Below are 16,444 nucleotides of genomic sequence, written 5' to 3'. Positions count from 1 at the left end.
TTTCTGCTCTGGATTTCTTATGACTCATGGAGCATGGGGAGAAGTGGACCTGTACAAGCCCTGGTGGTTCTTGTGTTAGGATCCCCCATGCAAATCCAGCTTCCTTGTCATCCTGAAAAACAGACTGAAAAGCTTAAGTTCACGATACTTCCTTTCACAGTGGGATTCAAAGGTTTTCAGACCTAACATATGCGGCATATTGCAGGGGGCTGGGGAATAACATACTTTCATCTCCATTGCTGGTTCTTTTCTTATATGTATGAAAGACGCTTCTGTGAAAATGCTGAACATTGAGAGGTTAGGATCTTATCACAGAAAAATAAAAGCTAAACGGTACTGTAAATCAATAAAGAGTATGAACAGCTCTGAAATGGGAAACAACATGTTGGCAATGCCTTTTGTGTTTTTTAACTGAATCCAAACATATTAAGGCTCTATCTGAATTTTAGAGATAACTAGATAACTTAGGGGAAAATTAAACACAGCTGGTTTAGGTATCTGATTTCTCTTAAGAAATATACAGAACAACCATGTTGTCACCTGGACATCATGGTGCTAAGTAATTATTATTTCCATAGGAAAATCTATATCTAAGTGAACAAAATGAATGATTGTGCTAATATGGGTCTTTTAAAATTATTTTTATAAGAACTTGAGTTTTGACCAGTTGAAGATCTATGCATTGCAGGCAAAAAATAGCAGTTATCTGATATTTAAACGAGCCATAGCTTCCCAGTTCTGCTCCTTTGCAGGAGGTAGGTGTTCTAAAAGCAAAGAACCATTTCCTGTCAGTAACTGACAGCACTCTGTCAACCGAGGTCATATGAATTTGAACTGAAAATTCTTGTGAAACACTAAATCTAACATTGATCTACTCTAAAACACTGATTTACTCTTTCAAATGTGGAAATTTAATAGGTCTCTGACAGTTATTTGAGATTCATGAAACATTTTCCACAGAAGTATGAACTCATTTGATATTCTTCCTCCACAAATCTTCTAATACTCCACTCGCCCTCATTCTCAGTGTTTCCTTCATGTTCTTTCTTAACTAGAAGATCCATCAATACTTCACTTTCTACTTCATTACATTTCTGTTGGGTTTTAATACAAATCATCACAACACCAGTTTTAATATAGTCACAACATATTTCCTGTCCAAAGGTAAAAAGTGCATCAGAAGAATGTAGGACACATAGTCTGTCATTTCTGTTCCAAATGACTAATCTAATTGCTAAACTTGCTTTGTTCTTCTCTGGAATTAGGCTACATTTTAAAATGGAAAGTGTTATATGAAAAATGATAATGAGTTGACACTGAACACCAGCCTGATTTTAATCAGTCTGTCACAAATGATAAATGATATAGTAACTAAAACTAATGGGCTGAAAACATGATTCTTTTGACCAATACACAGATAGAATTCATTAGATAGTAAGTCTTTTTCTGTGATAAAAACGATTAGCTTTTGCTCTCCTTTCTCATACAGATGTGATTCCAAAACCCTTATTGATGAGAGAGTTTCATTCCTACTATTTCATAGGTAGCATATTTTGTGTGTTCCTATTCCTACTATTAGTCTTGTAATAAGAAAAATACTTAGCTAGTCACACCAGGTTTAATTAGAGCAGAGTCAGGTCTGTGTTTTGAAGGCTTTGCCATTTTAACAGTTCTCACCACCATATAACAATTAAAGCACTGCTTTTCAAACTGTTGCCACTTTGGGTGAAATCTGCCAGCAAAACTGTGCTTTTTTAGTTGTAGCTTTTTCCACACTTCCATGTGAAACAAAAGACATCCCAAAAATAATGATATATTGCTACATCTGTCTTTTTTTTTGGTTAGCATAATGATGTTGGTAGAATTGTACTAAAAAAGGCTTATAGCATTGTTTTAGTCTAGTAGCATTGAGGTAGAAAGTTACTGCTAGTAATACACTTCGTCATTGATTTTTTCTATGAATGATGACCAGGAGATAAATGAGAGATAGGAGATAGGAGAGATAGGAGATAAATGAGAGTCAATAGGAAGGAGGATGTTCAGAAATAAGAAAAGTTACTGACAATTTGTTTATACCTGTTTTATGTACACAGTAATCGCAATTGCAACCACAGACACAGGAGTAGCAAACACATAATTCCAGTTAGATATCTGGCTGTATAACTGGCAATGTAGTTGTGGTGTTCATGTTAAACCATTTCGTGAAACCATTTTTTAACACTTGGACCAGTATATCTTGCATGTGAGCCTGACATGGTGCCCAGTGTGTTCATCTGAAGAAATAAAGGTTCTTTAAAAAAATTCTTTCTTTCCAGCTTGTTGGTACCAGCAGGTGCTTGCTTGTTCCAAGAGACTGAGTTTCTGGAGCATGATGTCTCAATTTCCAAGCATAATGTCAAATTACAAGTAATAGTGATTTTACAAGGCTATTCCATGAATGTCAAGACATTGGTTTTGGTTGATTGTTAAGGACAAATAATAACAGAAATATTATCAAAGAAATTGTATTACCAGTTGTAGTTGGTGGCTATGTGGAGCTATTTGTCTTATTAATGCTTCTTCTGAACAACAGTATTCTAGAATCAGCTAATCATTAATTAGGTCTCCAGATTGCCTTTAAGGAATCGCTGTTTCTGGTGTTGAGATTTTTCAGACCTGTATAGTTGCATCAGCTTGACCTGTTGCTCTTTCTAAACTATGAAGGTAGACTGACAGAAATTATTTGTATTGGGCAGGTTTATTATGATGAAGTTTAAATCAGTAACCTTTGAAGATTCACTTTTTAAGAACTGTGTGTTTGAAGACATTACTTCACTGAACACATACTTCAGGAACTGTACCTTCCTGAATACCACCTTCTACAATACAGGTATTATGAGAAAAAACCCTGTACAAGAAGCCCTGGTGTAGGGAATAAAAAGCTATAATAAGCAATGGGTGTCCATAATGTTATAACAGAAAAGTGAAAGGATCACACCCACACTAGAGATACCACAGGCGTAATATTGCCTCAGATAATAAACTTCTCTTTGATTTTCATCATCTCTAAAGAGATTCAGTCTGGAGAGAAGAATACATATTTACTGCTTTACTGGTAGCTTTAACTAGTGTATTTTTATTCAGTCTAAATGGGACTGCTGAAATACTTTGTTCATTGTGCTTGCTGTGGCATGGAAATCTGAGTTCAGCATTCAAACTACCTAATCTATAATAATTTCCATTCTCCTAAATATTCTAACAAAAAATAGGGATGCGTATTTCCATATGTTTAAACAGAGAACTCCTTTTTTTTTTTTCAGTTTAGTAAAACATAACTGAAAGCAGAACATGGCCAACTAAGCTTGTTGGAAAAAGGGGGCACTTCTTACTGCTTTCCTGTAACTCCACCATTCATAATAGTAATACAGTTAGGTTTCAGAGCAAACAATACCCAGCTTTCTTTGCCTGGAAGGTATTCTTGATTCAGCATTGTAAAGCTGACAGGAGGAACAGAAAGATAGTAGAAGTATAGGGAGACATCTCCAAAATGGTATTAGAAGAAGAATGGCCTGAACAGTTTTATGTAGTAACTCATCTGTGTTCACGCTGAAGATGACAAGGCCTTCTCAGACATGAAAACTAGTTTAATCTGAATTCTGCAGGAACATTTCTCTTTAAAGAAAGTCAGGAGCATGATCAGCAGTCTTGTCTGAAAGGCTGTCTGGTGTGGAAATAGGTCTTATACTGAGCAAGACTGAGTGATAGAAGTTTGCAGATACCCAGTGTTTTTTATGCAAGACCAGCTGGTGCTGAAAGGCCTTAACCAAATACAGTCCAAGCAGAGCTGAAATACATTAATATAACTTGCCTAATTCCAGGCCTTAGCTGCTCTTTTTCATGAGCTTTGCATATGTTTCTATTAAGATAAAAAGGTATCAAAATTACCAGCAATAACTAGTCCTATTATATGAGGCAGTGAAATCTCCTAAGTTGCCTAAACTTGAAATGTTTTTAATCAGAAGTTGCACGTGGAGTCAGCTGTTAGCTGAAATGTTTCTTTTTCTTCTTTCCACAGATCTCGAGCAATATAAATTTGTTGACAGCGAATTGATAAATTGCACATTTTTCCATATCAGGACAGGATGCCAGATTTCTTTCGATGATGACTACAGCGCCTACTGGATTTACTTTGTTAATTTCCTGGGAACTTTGGCAGTGTTACCAGGGAATATTGTGTCTGCTCTCCTGATGGATAGAATTGGACGGTTAACGATGCTAGGTAGGGGCTTCACTTTAAAATGGGGAACACCACCAAAACCTAAAGATTTCCCAATTAATTAACATGCTCTCTTTTTAAAGGATTTGGTTCAGAGACATGCAAAACACTCCTTCTGCAGATACTTCATTTATGCAGCATCATGAGTGCCGTTTTAAAAAGCCTCCAATTTAGAAACTCTAAGAGCAAAGGGTTCCGTAACGAGTTCTGCTAGGCCACATTATCAGTCATTGCTCTTCCATGCTGATATTACAAGACTGTTATTTAGGCATTTGTGATGAGATTTTGGAGAGTGCTGAGCATTGGTTTGTCTTTGCTCCAGCTGAAAGGAAAGCAGGATGTGCACAGGTGATTCTCAGCTAGTGGAGCAGCTCCTCAGAAGAGTCAGCAGTCCTTTACCTATTACTTATTTTGCAAAGTAAGACAGTTGAAAGACATCTCCTGTGGATTATCTGCAATGACAAATCTGTTTTCAATTTACTTAAATAACTATGTGATGTAGTTCATTGTGTTATTTTTCTAGGAGAATATCTCTATATAAATGCAATTCCCACTCAGTGTTTTTATTGCTACAATACATGAACAGGTTTCATGTAATTGCAGAAGATGATGAACAAGGAAGAATGGGAATAGTTTTCCCCAAGCAGCTTGCTTTGGGACTTAAGAGAGTGTTCCAGTTTAATACTTTATAATATATCCTAATATTTCAGGAGTTATGCTTTTTTTTTTTTCCTATGAGCCCCTTACAACATTTGTCTGCCTGACTGGTCTTACCAGCAGAGGAGGTCTCTTTAGTTTTTAACTTCAGTATATGGGTCAGTTATTTAGCTACGCTGTGTAGAAACATTAGACAAAACGAAGATCATTCTTTAAATACAGCTCCACTTCATGTTTGTTTCACCTGTCTTGTATCTAGGTGGTTCCATGGTTCTCTCTGGCATCAGCTGTTTTTTCCTGTGGTTTGGGACCAGTGAATCCATGATGATAGGTATGCTGTGTCTCTACAACGGCCTCACCATCTCAGCGTGGAACTCTCTAGATGTCATTACTGTGGAGCTGTATCCTACAGACAGAAGGTATGTGCAGATACACCTCCCCAACCTCACTGACACTATCTCTATGTACCAGCAGAAATGGTAAATAGAAATGGTTATGTACGAGCTTTACAGCGGTAGTGATGTTTTGAGTGGGCTGAACAAATAGTTTGTCTTATGAATAGCAAGGGGAAAAAAGAGATTTTTGGAGCTATTTGGTATGTATTTTGCATCAAATATCACCTAATTAGGAAAATACCACAAATGTAGTTTCATGTGAAAAAAAGAAGGTCTAACTGCTACTCTCATTTAAAACCCAGTTAGTGACTAGTATTTCTGAAAACAGAAATGGAATGTTTCTGGGTTTCCCCTAGTGCCACTGGCTATGAAGGCAGTAGTTGGTCCAAAATAGCAATATAGCTGCATTTGTCTGCTGGCTGTGAAATGGTGGGGATGATAATAAAAATCACTGTCTAGAGTTGAACAGCATCTTCTGGAAGAGATCATGAGCTTGAACCATGCTGAGCTGTTAATCAGTCTGCTATGAATTCGTGTGCAGGGTCACTAGGAGTGTACATACTCAGCATTAAGCAGATATAAAAACGTCTCTGGCACTGCTCCTGACTCTTCATGGCTCTTGCAGGAAAGCTCAGGACAGTTTTTGTGTCCTGCAAGCATAGCTGCCAGACAACATGGTGGGTTTTTTTCAGATACAGGGTACTTTTTAATGCTGATCTTATGTTACCTAATGGACAGAAAGTGGAAGAACAGTCGAGTCATATGCTGTTGTATGTTAAGTGTAAAAATGTAAAAGATGCATTTTCTTGAATAGACCAGGACATTTCTCCTCCCTCCCCTCATCAAAGAAATTTTATGTAAAATTGCCCAGATTCCTGCCAAAGGACAGTATGTCCTTTCTCCTGTCACGGTGCTATTCATTATGTCATTCACTAGAAGTTTCAATATGGTGAAAAACATTTCCAGTTTATAAATGCGTGATACCTTGGTGGCAATTCTAAGTTTTTGGACAGAGGTGCAACTGGCTTTGGCGTTCTCCATCAGGAGAGGAAGACTGTAGACTGGCTTCTCTGTTTTCTTTTCATTGGCATTTTAAAAATATATGTTTCTTCACCCAAGAAATTGATGTCCATTGTTGTAGTTGTATCAAATAACTATGCTGGGCTATTTATGAATCCAAAGCACTAAGCTTTACTATTAAGCACTTCTGTTTTTATTACACTTCAGAAAATTGCTCTTCTGGCAAGAATTATTCCATCATCCAAACCTCTCTATGATATAATTCTAATAAATATCCTTCAGAAATAGCTATCTTTTTGCTATTCCTGAATGTAGCAGCCACAGATATTTTCTTAAAATGAAGTAAAGAAAAATAATTGGAAAAGCCATTGAAGTTAATGGGACCAAAATGATCATAATTACTCAGAATGATAAAAGGAATGTAACTGACACCTGTTTTAGAGCATCTGTATTTGTAGCTGATAGTTGTTTTTAATAGTTTCTGCTACCTTTGGGGTTGTAGCAAATTATTCCCCGTTTTGCTCTTTTAAAAAGCTTATGTGTGCAATAATAGCTGTCTAGAATTCCAACTCAGAAATTTACTTTTAACTGGGTTGCTGGGGTTTTTTGCAACAACTCAGATAGAAAACTTACCACCTTGTATTATTGATATTAAAAGGCTGATAGGCTGAAACTACCTGTGCCAGGAAAGACATTGCTGATAGGTAGTGCAGATAAGTTTTTTTTCCCTCAAAGTTTCAAAAGCAATGGAACGATCGCTGCCAGTTATTGCCAGCTGGGTTATAAGGAAATGAGCAATTCTAGAAGTCACTTCCTAGTCACTTTTTTTTTAGACTGGGGCAAAACTTCTTCATGTTTCATAAAACTATTTGAAAACTAATATCTGCAGGGACTCAAATAACTTGTTTCCCACTATTTTTTTCCATGACTTTTTTTTTTTTATCCAGACAAGCTACAGTTTAACAGCCACCATTGCCCACCTCTGATGGTCCTGTCTTTCCTTCTAAGACCCCTCTGATCTCCATAGCCTGGCACGACTTGCCACAGTTTGCCAGGAATATCCAGGTTCTGCAAGTGGCTGTAGGGCTGTAGGGCTGACCAGCCTTTCCAGGCATATATGGTACATGAAGCTGCCTGATCTGTTTTGGCATACGAGGTCCTTCATGCTTAAGATGATGTCCTCTTTCACTTTAAAGCTGCAATACAGAGTGAATCTGGTCCTGAAACTGGCTTCCAGTTTTCTCTCAAAAGGCATTCAGGGCACAACAACTTTGCTCACTCTGTCACTGTTTTATTATTCCAATATGTACTCCCAACCAGCAAATTGCAGCTGGAGGTTGGGCTGGAAGAAAAGTGTGTGGAAGGAGGCCAGTGCACAAGAGACCAGGCTGGGCAGCCCCTCCTTTTCCTCCTGCACAACTTGTTGCCAGACTGCTGGGGCTTTGCCAGTGTCATGCAGGGTAGTACAAAAGGTGTTTCATAAATCGTACTCCAGGTTATTTAGGGATCATACTGGCCTTTTGCCAGGTAGGGGCGTGGTGAACAATTTCGAAATGTGCAGCGTATATGATACATGGCACAATTCTGTTTCCTCTTCATCAGCTGCCTGCAGGGCAAAGTTAAGGTTGCTTCAAAATCTTAACAAATTTGGATTCTGTATGCATTCGCATTCATCTACCTATTTACATTTTAATTTACTAATGCCTGAATTAGAGGTAATTAAGTAGTTTGTCATAAATTTTTGATGACTACTTCCAAATTTTATGCCATTGTAGCATTGTTTTTACCTGCATATTCTTTATAAAATCCCAGATGATTTGCACAACTGCTAAAGTAAGAGACGTTAGAGACTGTATAGACTTCAAATGGTCCTCAGGTACATGAACAAAGTTGTGTTAAAAGGTGAAGATATGTTACTACTGCTAGCCATAGGTAGGTCTCTGTCTTCCAGATGACACACATAGTGGTAGCAAATAATCATTTGATAATTTTTTTTTTTTTACTTTTCAATGCAAAAATTTTAAAGGACACTCATGATGACTAGCTATAAACTAGCTGATTTCCAGTAAGTTAGTTAGTTCATCCAGCTTCACAAGGTAAAAAACTTGTATTAACTCATCTTTTGCCTCATCTTTTCTCCCGTCTTTTGCCTTTATCTTCTTAATGGCCTGTGCTATTCTGGACTGCTCAGCAGTCAGTGGGTTCTGAAAAGTCTTTGATTGGACATGACCCTCTTGAGGACTAAACCAAACTATTCCATAGCCATGGAAGCTCTGCTCTGAAGGAGATATATTAAACATCTTACAAACTTTTTTGGGTGCTCCTAGAGTGCCTGCCTACTTTTTCACAAGCTTTCCATATTTTCCAAACACTGCTTTGAAAGGGGGTAATGTAGAAATTGAGGCACAGAGGAAAAAGATATTGTTAAAACTGAGTTTAGGTGCCAAATTTGACATGTGTGGTAGCAATAATCCCAGTCACTGAGCATTTTAGAAGAGGGAATGGGTTGAAAGCATAACTTCCACTGCAGCTGTAAGTGTTCAGCACTTCAGCAACACAAACCTGAAGGTGCTAAGCCAAGCACCCAGAAAATGTGAAATGCATACTTAATGACCATTTAGTTAGCTTTAAGTGACTTGCTTGCATGGTATACAAAATCTGTGGCAGGGGCATGGATTATTTCCTTTCTCCTGACAGCACTCAACTACCGTAACCACAGGACTGCTTTCCCATCTTGCAGTCCCCAGCCTTATTCACAGTGCACCTTCCAACTTCTGCAGTAGATGAGGGGAAACCAAGTTTTCTTCACTACACTTATGTTTTACCCCTCAAGCTCTCTTTGTTCTGTGCATTGGCAGAGTGATGCGGAAAAAAAATATTGTGCGATGAGGTAATTATGGCTTGTGTTGTAATGTGTGTGCCCAAGGGGCTTGCAATAACATTGCCATTTCCTAGCTCTGTCTGTAATATAAGTATGAATGGAAGAGAGTTAAAATTCTCTGAAGGAGTAACATTTAGAACACTTTTATGACTTTAAAAGGCAATTGTTACTTTCACGCAAATGATAAATACCTTCTTGTGAACTAACTTAGGAAGCACCAACTTTATAAGCCAAGACTCTTGTCAAGGAGTGGACACAACAAATAAGCCAAACCCAAACAGAAAGTGGAATAGAAATAGGTCATCTCCCACAGAATAAATCAAGGTCAGATTGCATCAGATAACGAACAATTCTTCAGTCTTACTACAGCTGCCAGACATCTGGGTTTGAATCTTGTGAGGAATATTTAGAATTCAAGGTGTGCTATAAAATGAAGTCATCCTGTTTTGCCTTTTTTTTAATACCTGAGAAATAAGTTCATAAGTGTTTGGTCATAATTAAGAATTAAGTCACCTATCTTCAGTTCATTATATTTATCTTTTTCTTTTCTTCTTGAGCCCTGATAATCTATCCCCAGAGTAATAAACATTACTCACAGGGTATCCTAAGTCCAACTTTTTATTGTTGCAGCTGTCAGAAGAGAAGTTTTCCATTCTTTTGAGTCATAACAGCAGTCATGAACTTACAGTAGATGTCCTGATAGCTATTTTCTACTGCCATCCCGTGGATGTGGTTCAACAGCATTTTGCTGAAATTTCATGTTAATGTTTTTAAGGCGTGACATGCCGAACCTATGCAATAACTTAGGCAGTAGTCCAAGACAGGAAGGCGAATTCCACAGTTTTACTTGCACACTGAATGCTGTAATTGGCCAGGCTATGATATGCATCTTTTTACTCATTTTTTAAAAGGTCTGGACGTTAGAAAAGTGTTCATAGTACATTCAGAAACTCTGTTTTCATAGCCTTTGCATATTATCAACATGCACAGAAGTGATATTCAGAGGTTTTTTAAAGTGCTGGACAGGCCCAGCACTAGCTTTGGCAAGGTTACAAAAAAATCTGTGCTACACATTTAGTAGCACTCCACTGCAGGACAATAAAGTTTTTTGGTGCTCTGACTATCAGCAAAGGAAAAGTGGGCCGGCAAGGGAAAAGTGGGCCTGAAGTATTTTATGTAGGAATATAAGCACCTGGTTTAAGAAGGAGCATATGTGGCAACCAGGAAACAAGCTCTTTTAATCTAAAGGCTTGGATAATCCCTCTATTTTTAACTGTTTGGATTCTTGCCATTTTTATGCTGGGCTTGGGTGAAAGGAAGCTAAGTGTTTTTCTTTGTAGCAGCTTTCCCAGCAAGAGAAGTGAAATGCATTGAGGAAAATTCCTTTTCTCTAACATCCGGCTTTCTCTCAGACTTGACACTTTTATAGGACTTTTGGCATTTTTCTCCTATCAATACTAAAATCTGTAACTTTTTTTCTTAAGGCAATCCCAAATTGATTCACCATCATTATCTTACTGATGGGCCTGAAGGATTTATCTGCATGCTCTAGCTGGACAAGTGATTCTTGCTGCTGAACTCCCTTGACCAGTAATAAGGATTGCTCATGCAGTCAAAAAGACATTTTTGTGCCAGTGCTTTGCCAGTAACTGATCAACATAATGGAAATTGGTGTATATAGTAATGGCCTTATGCCTTTGGAATTTTTCACTTAATTCATTCATGATGCTGAGATGACACATCACACATCTTTGATCATTTGCAGACTTTCCGTACACACTAGCACTTTCCTGAACACTGTAGCAAAGGCTGTACTAGTGCTGCAAGAGAAGATTACACTCATATATATGTATGTGAATTGCAGTGTATTTATTGCCTGCTATTTTTACTCACCTGGCTTCAGTAAAGAATTAATTATAAAGGCATGAATTAATACAGGTTTTAGCTGATTTAAATCACAAACACTGTTCTAAGAAAGATGTTCAAAACCCAACAAGTTTGAATTTGCTATTCTTAGAGCTCAACAGTTTGCCCAATGACTTCATTCTGACTATTAGTACACAACAAATTCACATTCAAACACAGCATTAAAATTGAAGGATATGAAGACAGAAGGTTGAACAGTAACAATGCTTTTCAGGTACAGGTCACAACAACATTTTACTTAAGCCTGTATCTTCCTGTTCCTGCTCATCTTGTGCATATTTTGGGCAAAAGGATATGCCTGAAAACTGTTTAAAGATCAAAAGACTGAACTTCTGAGTTGTTCATTTTGTATCATTAGGACAGCCAGAGGCTATAAAAATGGGCTTACTTTGTCTTACTCCAATAAACAATAAACAATAATTTGATAACATTAATGGGATTAGTCTAATAATGACCCCTTGCAATTGGAAAAATGTAATAACTCAATTTTACAAAGCAGAACTGTTTTTTCAGTGCCAACAAATTACCTTAATTTTGCTCAGATATGAGAGATATTATTTTACAAAATTACTTTAAACCTTAATAAGGCAATCTTGGGTATATAATCTATAATAGATCTAGATCACAGTGGCAGCCCTGGAGGTGCTATCTGTAGAGCCCAGCACACAAAAAGAAAAGGTCCAAATTGCTCAGAAAATTATGTTCAGACCCCTGTTATAACTAGTTAATGTAAGAAAATAGCATCTGTGAAACAGCTTACCTTTATAAGGCAGTATAAAACAACACTGAATGTAAGTAAAGCATCCCCATATGTTTTGTGCTATTGCCTTTCCAAAGATTTCCTGCCTGTATCTATCCGAATTTGCTTCAGCTATATCTATGTATTCTTTGGGGAGTTCTGGTATCTTTCTGAATATACTGAAGCTGTTGATGACTAAGTGTCTGTTTTCTCTATGTGAACACTGTTTTTTTCCTGTTACTGTTATTTGGGGGCAAGTTTGGTTTTACTTCAGTACTGGAAGCTGAAGAAATTGTATTTACATGTGCAGACACTGGTCACTACCAGTCACCACCATAACTTTAGAAATACTTTCTGTGCGTAAGTGAGGCCAAAATTAGAACAGTTCTGACTCTTTTCCTCTCCTTCTTCCCCTGACTTGTTCAAAATAGTTGCAGCCTGTTATTATCCTATCACATAAACTCTGTTTTCCAGGCTGGCTGTGTTGCCTTTAACCGCTTCCTACCTGTTTGCGATAAAGTCTATTTTACCACATTCTTTCCTCTTCATGCTCCTCCTTCCCCTCTGCATTCTTGTTTACCCTAGAAGATGCATCAGTCTAGAGCTCCTTCCTTCTCCCCGTTCTGGTCAGCTTCCTCCAGACAGTCTTCTGATGTTCCATTTTATCTGCCCTTGTAGCACAGATGTTTCTGTGGTAGAGATTTGATCTTCTCGTAGGCTTTGAAAAATTACTTCAGTAGGGTGGCTCTTTGCTGCTTCCTTCAGTGCATCTCCCACTCCTCCTTTGGACTGATTCCTCCAAAAGTCTTCCTTAAAATGGGCAAGTTTTAACCTTCTCATTTCTCCTCTAAGGAAAACATTTTCAAGGAGCTGCAGCAAATTTTTCTCTGTCAGAAAGCTTCACAAGCAACACTTCCGAAGTTTCCTTATCTGCCCTCAGCATTGTGCTCTCAGGCAGCCCTCACTGGTCTGCACTGTTGGACAGCAGAGCATGTCACTTTGGAGATGGTTATGTCCAGGATGTGCATGTTTAGCTTTTCTTGGCGATAAGTAGTTTGTAAGAGTACTGCAGGTTTAATCAAATTGGGGGGAAAAAAAAAGCACATAAGGGCTTTGAACATTCAGGAAACATATCTCAGTCTCTTCTGTTTTTTTCGCAGTGTTTCTGGGTCATTTCTGCTCTGGCATCAGAATGACCTCCTTCCTTAGACATTGCTAATACTTAATTGTCATGCAATATCTGGATGGGTGCCGTGTTTTGCACAAAGAGCAATTATGATTATTTCAGGCAAAAGAATAATTACTCAGGTATTTTAAAGAGACCAAAACACTGCTGCCAATTGCAAGAGACATGTAGCCAAACTAATAATAAATTTCTTATGATAGTAGTCACCCAGCAAAAGAGACTAACCTGTGTCTTGTCCTGGGGTCAGAAAAGGCATATAATACACAGAGCTGACACTGGAACAGTAAGTATCAACTCTTCTGATTTTACTTACATAATGTTTTAAGCAAAGACGTTTGACTTTGGTCTGCAACCATGGACAGATTAATATTTAATATTAATTGGAAAAAGAAAAAACTTTTTCAGGGTATATTAACTAGTCTGTTCCATGTCTTAATTCTGTTCTGCAAATAATCCTTTTAACTGATTTAAGAATTTGACAGTTCAAGTACCATTACTTCAAATTAGCACACTTCTGAATCTTGTTCAGATTCTGGAGTTGACTCTGTGGGTTAACTAGAGTTCTGCTTCTTAGAGCAAGCTCAGAAATTTAGAAATATAGCAGAAGGATCTAGACCTACCTTCATCACTCTTCTGGTGCAGATCCTCAAATATACCAGGACTGGTATAATTCTGAAGCACAGCATGTCAGAAAGTCAGGGTGTGGACAGTGCTGAAACCACCTATATCCTGGTCAACTATACTAGACAGAAGTTTCTACATCTCCCCCAGTATAAGAGTTGGATGTAGGACACTGAAGGGCCTGACTGATCAATGCTATTGAGATGCAGCAGCCAGATTTGCAGAAGAGATGAACTAGTGACACTCTGGGCTGCGGCCGTGTCCATTGGTTGCTTGAGGGAGAGGATCTCTTCTTCCTTGATACCAAAATAAAAAAATACTTCTGCAAAGAACATTGAGAGTTTATATCCTTGCTCTCAGCTGGGATCAAGCCTGCAATTCTCTGGGCTGCTCTTTAGGAGCTCCAGTGGAAGTTTCTCAAACTTACTTCCTAGGAATTCAGGCTACATCTGAGCGCAGGACTTCTTCCTTTCCTTCACATGCACCTCAGTACATTAGCTAAGGCTCTTTTTAGTCATTCAGACCATTAGCATTTCTGTTAATCCCTGCTGTTTAGACTGGGGGCTTTTTCCTTCTAATGGCAGTACTTCATATAAACAAAAAAAGAAACACTTTGTTCTGAAAGGAAGCTTCTATCCTCCTGATTCTTATTATTTGAGCACAGTGTGAACTCTGCATAGTCCCCTCTTTCACTTTTAAGAACTTTGAGAAATGTTAGAGATTCTACTGTCGTACAGATATTTTTGTTAGGGCACTTTTGGTAGGACAAGGTTATTCCTGCAACTATGAATCATACAGTCATGTCAAAACACAATTTAATAGAATGATGGCAGTTTGTGTAATACATCTATGCATGGGTTACCAAACATCTAAAATACTTAATCCAGACTACTAAAATCACACCACTGCAATGCAAAAGCCCCTGTGAGTTACACAGTCATACTTTCTGTTGGCAGTCTATTTTCTTTCCCTTTTTTCCAAAGTTTCTTAGATATCTCTTCTACACCAAGGTGGGGAGGGGGAGAGTGCCCTGTTCTCTTTGGCCCTAAGAGACAAATATTCATTATTATTGGAAGTCTCATTAGCCTTTTGAAAAAGCATTGGTTGAACATGTATACCACCTGTAAGAAATCCATTTCTATTCAGTAGCCCAAGATGATCATCCTTTTATTCTGGTGACTTCTTTCCCAAATCACCAAGTAGTTTGCAAAAGATTTCCCATCTCCTGTCTCCCAATCCAGCATTTTAAGTGTTACTGAATTTCCATTTACAAGTCCTTTGCTCTACAGTAGAGGTGTAAAGTTACCTATTCAGTCATTCATTTCACATTTTGGCCCCTGAGGCAGCAGAATGAATTTGCCTCAATAAAATGCTGTAGCAGCTGAGCTTTGATTTCATGTTATAAAGACAAGCACAGAATCCTTGTTGGCATAAATTCTGTTTAAGGTATCAGGGCCATACTGACTTATTCCCACTGAAGATTTTTCTCAAAGGCTTTACTCTTTCACCTATTTTTTTAAACTTTCTTCTGTTTTCTCTTCTAGGGCAACAGGCTTTGGCTTTTTGAACGCGCTATGCAAAGCAGCAGCTGTACTTGGAAACTTGATATTTGGTTCCCTTGTTGGTATCACCAAAGCAATTCCTATTCTCCTTGCTTCTACTGTTCTAGTATGTGGAGGTCTGGTAGGACTTCGGCTTCCTGACACAAGAACCCAGGTGTTGATGTAACTGGAAAAAGCCATTTACTATTTATTTCCTTCTTCGTACAAATGTCAACTCTCCTGACTGATGGTGCAAAGGCTTCAGATTATCAATGCTTAGTATAGTCAGAAGTCAGAAATCAAACTCAAAAGATACTTTGGAGTGGTAGAGATTTGGAGACCTCTGTATGAAAGTTTTATATTTCACTTTTGTTTGCTTGCATACATTGCTATTCAAAATCACTTAACTTCAAACTGCAAAGCTACCTCTTAGAACACTCTCAGTGACATGTCCAGGAAGGTAAAAACCATACTGATAATCAGATATTTAGAATGCAAGCAGTCATATTATTTAAAAATACATGCTAAATTTGGCCATAGCATTGTGAGCTTTTGTAACAGTACAGACATGCAAGTCAATTACTTAGTAGTATTGGTGTAGAGAATGTTAATATTACATGTATCAATGCATGCAGCATTAATGGGGATAATCTACAGACCGCATCAGTACTGAGAATACTGATGTCCTGTGGCTGTGCTTAAATGATAAAAACTTGTGGCAAAGCCTCTTTCTTGGCAAACTTTTTTAGGTAGATTCAGTCTAAAGTAAAGATTACCAATTACATCCCATATTTGCTGAGAAGGCAACAGCTACTGCAGGGAGGTTAAAAGCCCATATGGGTGAGCAGCAAAGAGAATAACAAATTAAGCACTTTCATTCTTTGCTGTTGACCCTTCAGAAAAATGTTGTTTTCTTCTCATTTGTGACATCTGGAATATTTTTGTCATTTTAAAACAGTGAATTTATCTCAATCTAGGAGTAAATAAATGCGAATATTTATGTTGTTGTAAGTATGAATAAAGGAAGAATCAGGCCAGTGAACTGTATGAAAAGTAAGATGCTTTCAGAAAAGTTTGTTTGGTACTTACTTTTCTAATACATTTTTCTTTGTCACAGAATGGTTATAAAAAAATGTGGTTCTAGAATGCCACCTAGTAAACTTAGTCAGGTCATAACTTCAATGTAGAGTATAATGTAATTAAAACATCTCCAAAAAAAATTT

At 37.7% G+C, this 16,444-nt stretch overlaps 1 protein-coding gene across 1 annotated transcript in view; it reads left to right on the top strand.

The window, feature by feature from the left end:
* The window catches only part of SV2C (synaptic vesicle glycoprotein 2C), an 89,200-nt gene extending 73,792 nt beyond the window's left edge, over positions 1-15,408 (top strand). Inside the window, exons 9-12 of the mRNA XM_075726463.1 lie at positions 2,736-2,869; positions 4,055-4,258; positions 5,172-5,331; positions 15,225-15,408. Coding sequence (XP_075582578.1) covers positions 2,736-2,869; positions 4,055-4,258; positions 5,172-5,331; positions 15,225-15,408 — 682 coding nt within the window. The remainder of the gene's footprint in view (positions 1-2,735; positions 2,870-4,054; positions 4,259-5,171; positions 5,332-15,224) is intronic.
* Positions 15,409-16,444: the final 1,036 nt, after the last annotated feature.

This window comes from Pelecanus crispus, chromosome Z (assembly GCF_030463565.1).
Source record: "Pelecanus crispus isolate bPelCri1 chromosome Z, bPelCri1.pri, whole genome shotgun sequence".
In the NCBI taxonomy this organism is placed as follows: domain Eukaryota; kingdom Metazoa; phylum Chordata; class Aves; order Pelecaniformes; family Pelecanidae; genus Pelecanus; species Pelecanus crispus.
This window is presented reverse-complemented; position numbering and strand designations above follow the sequence as displayed.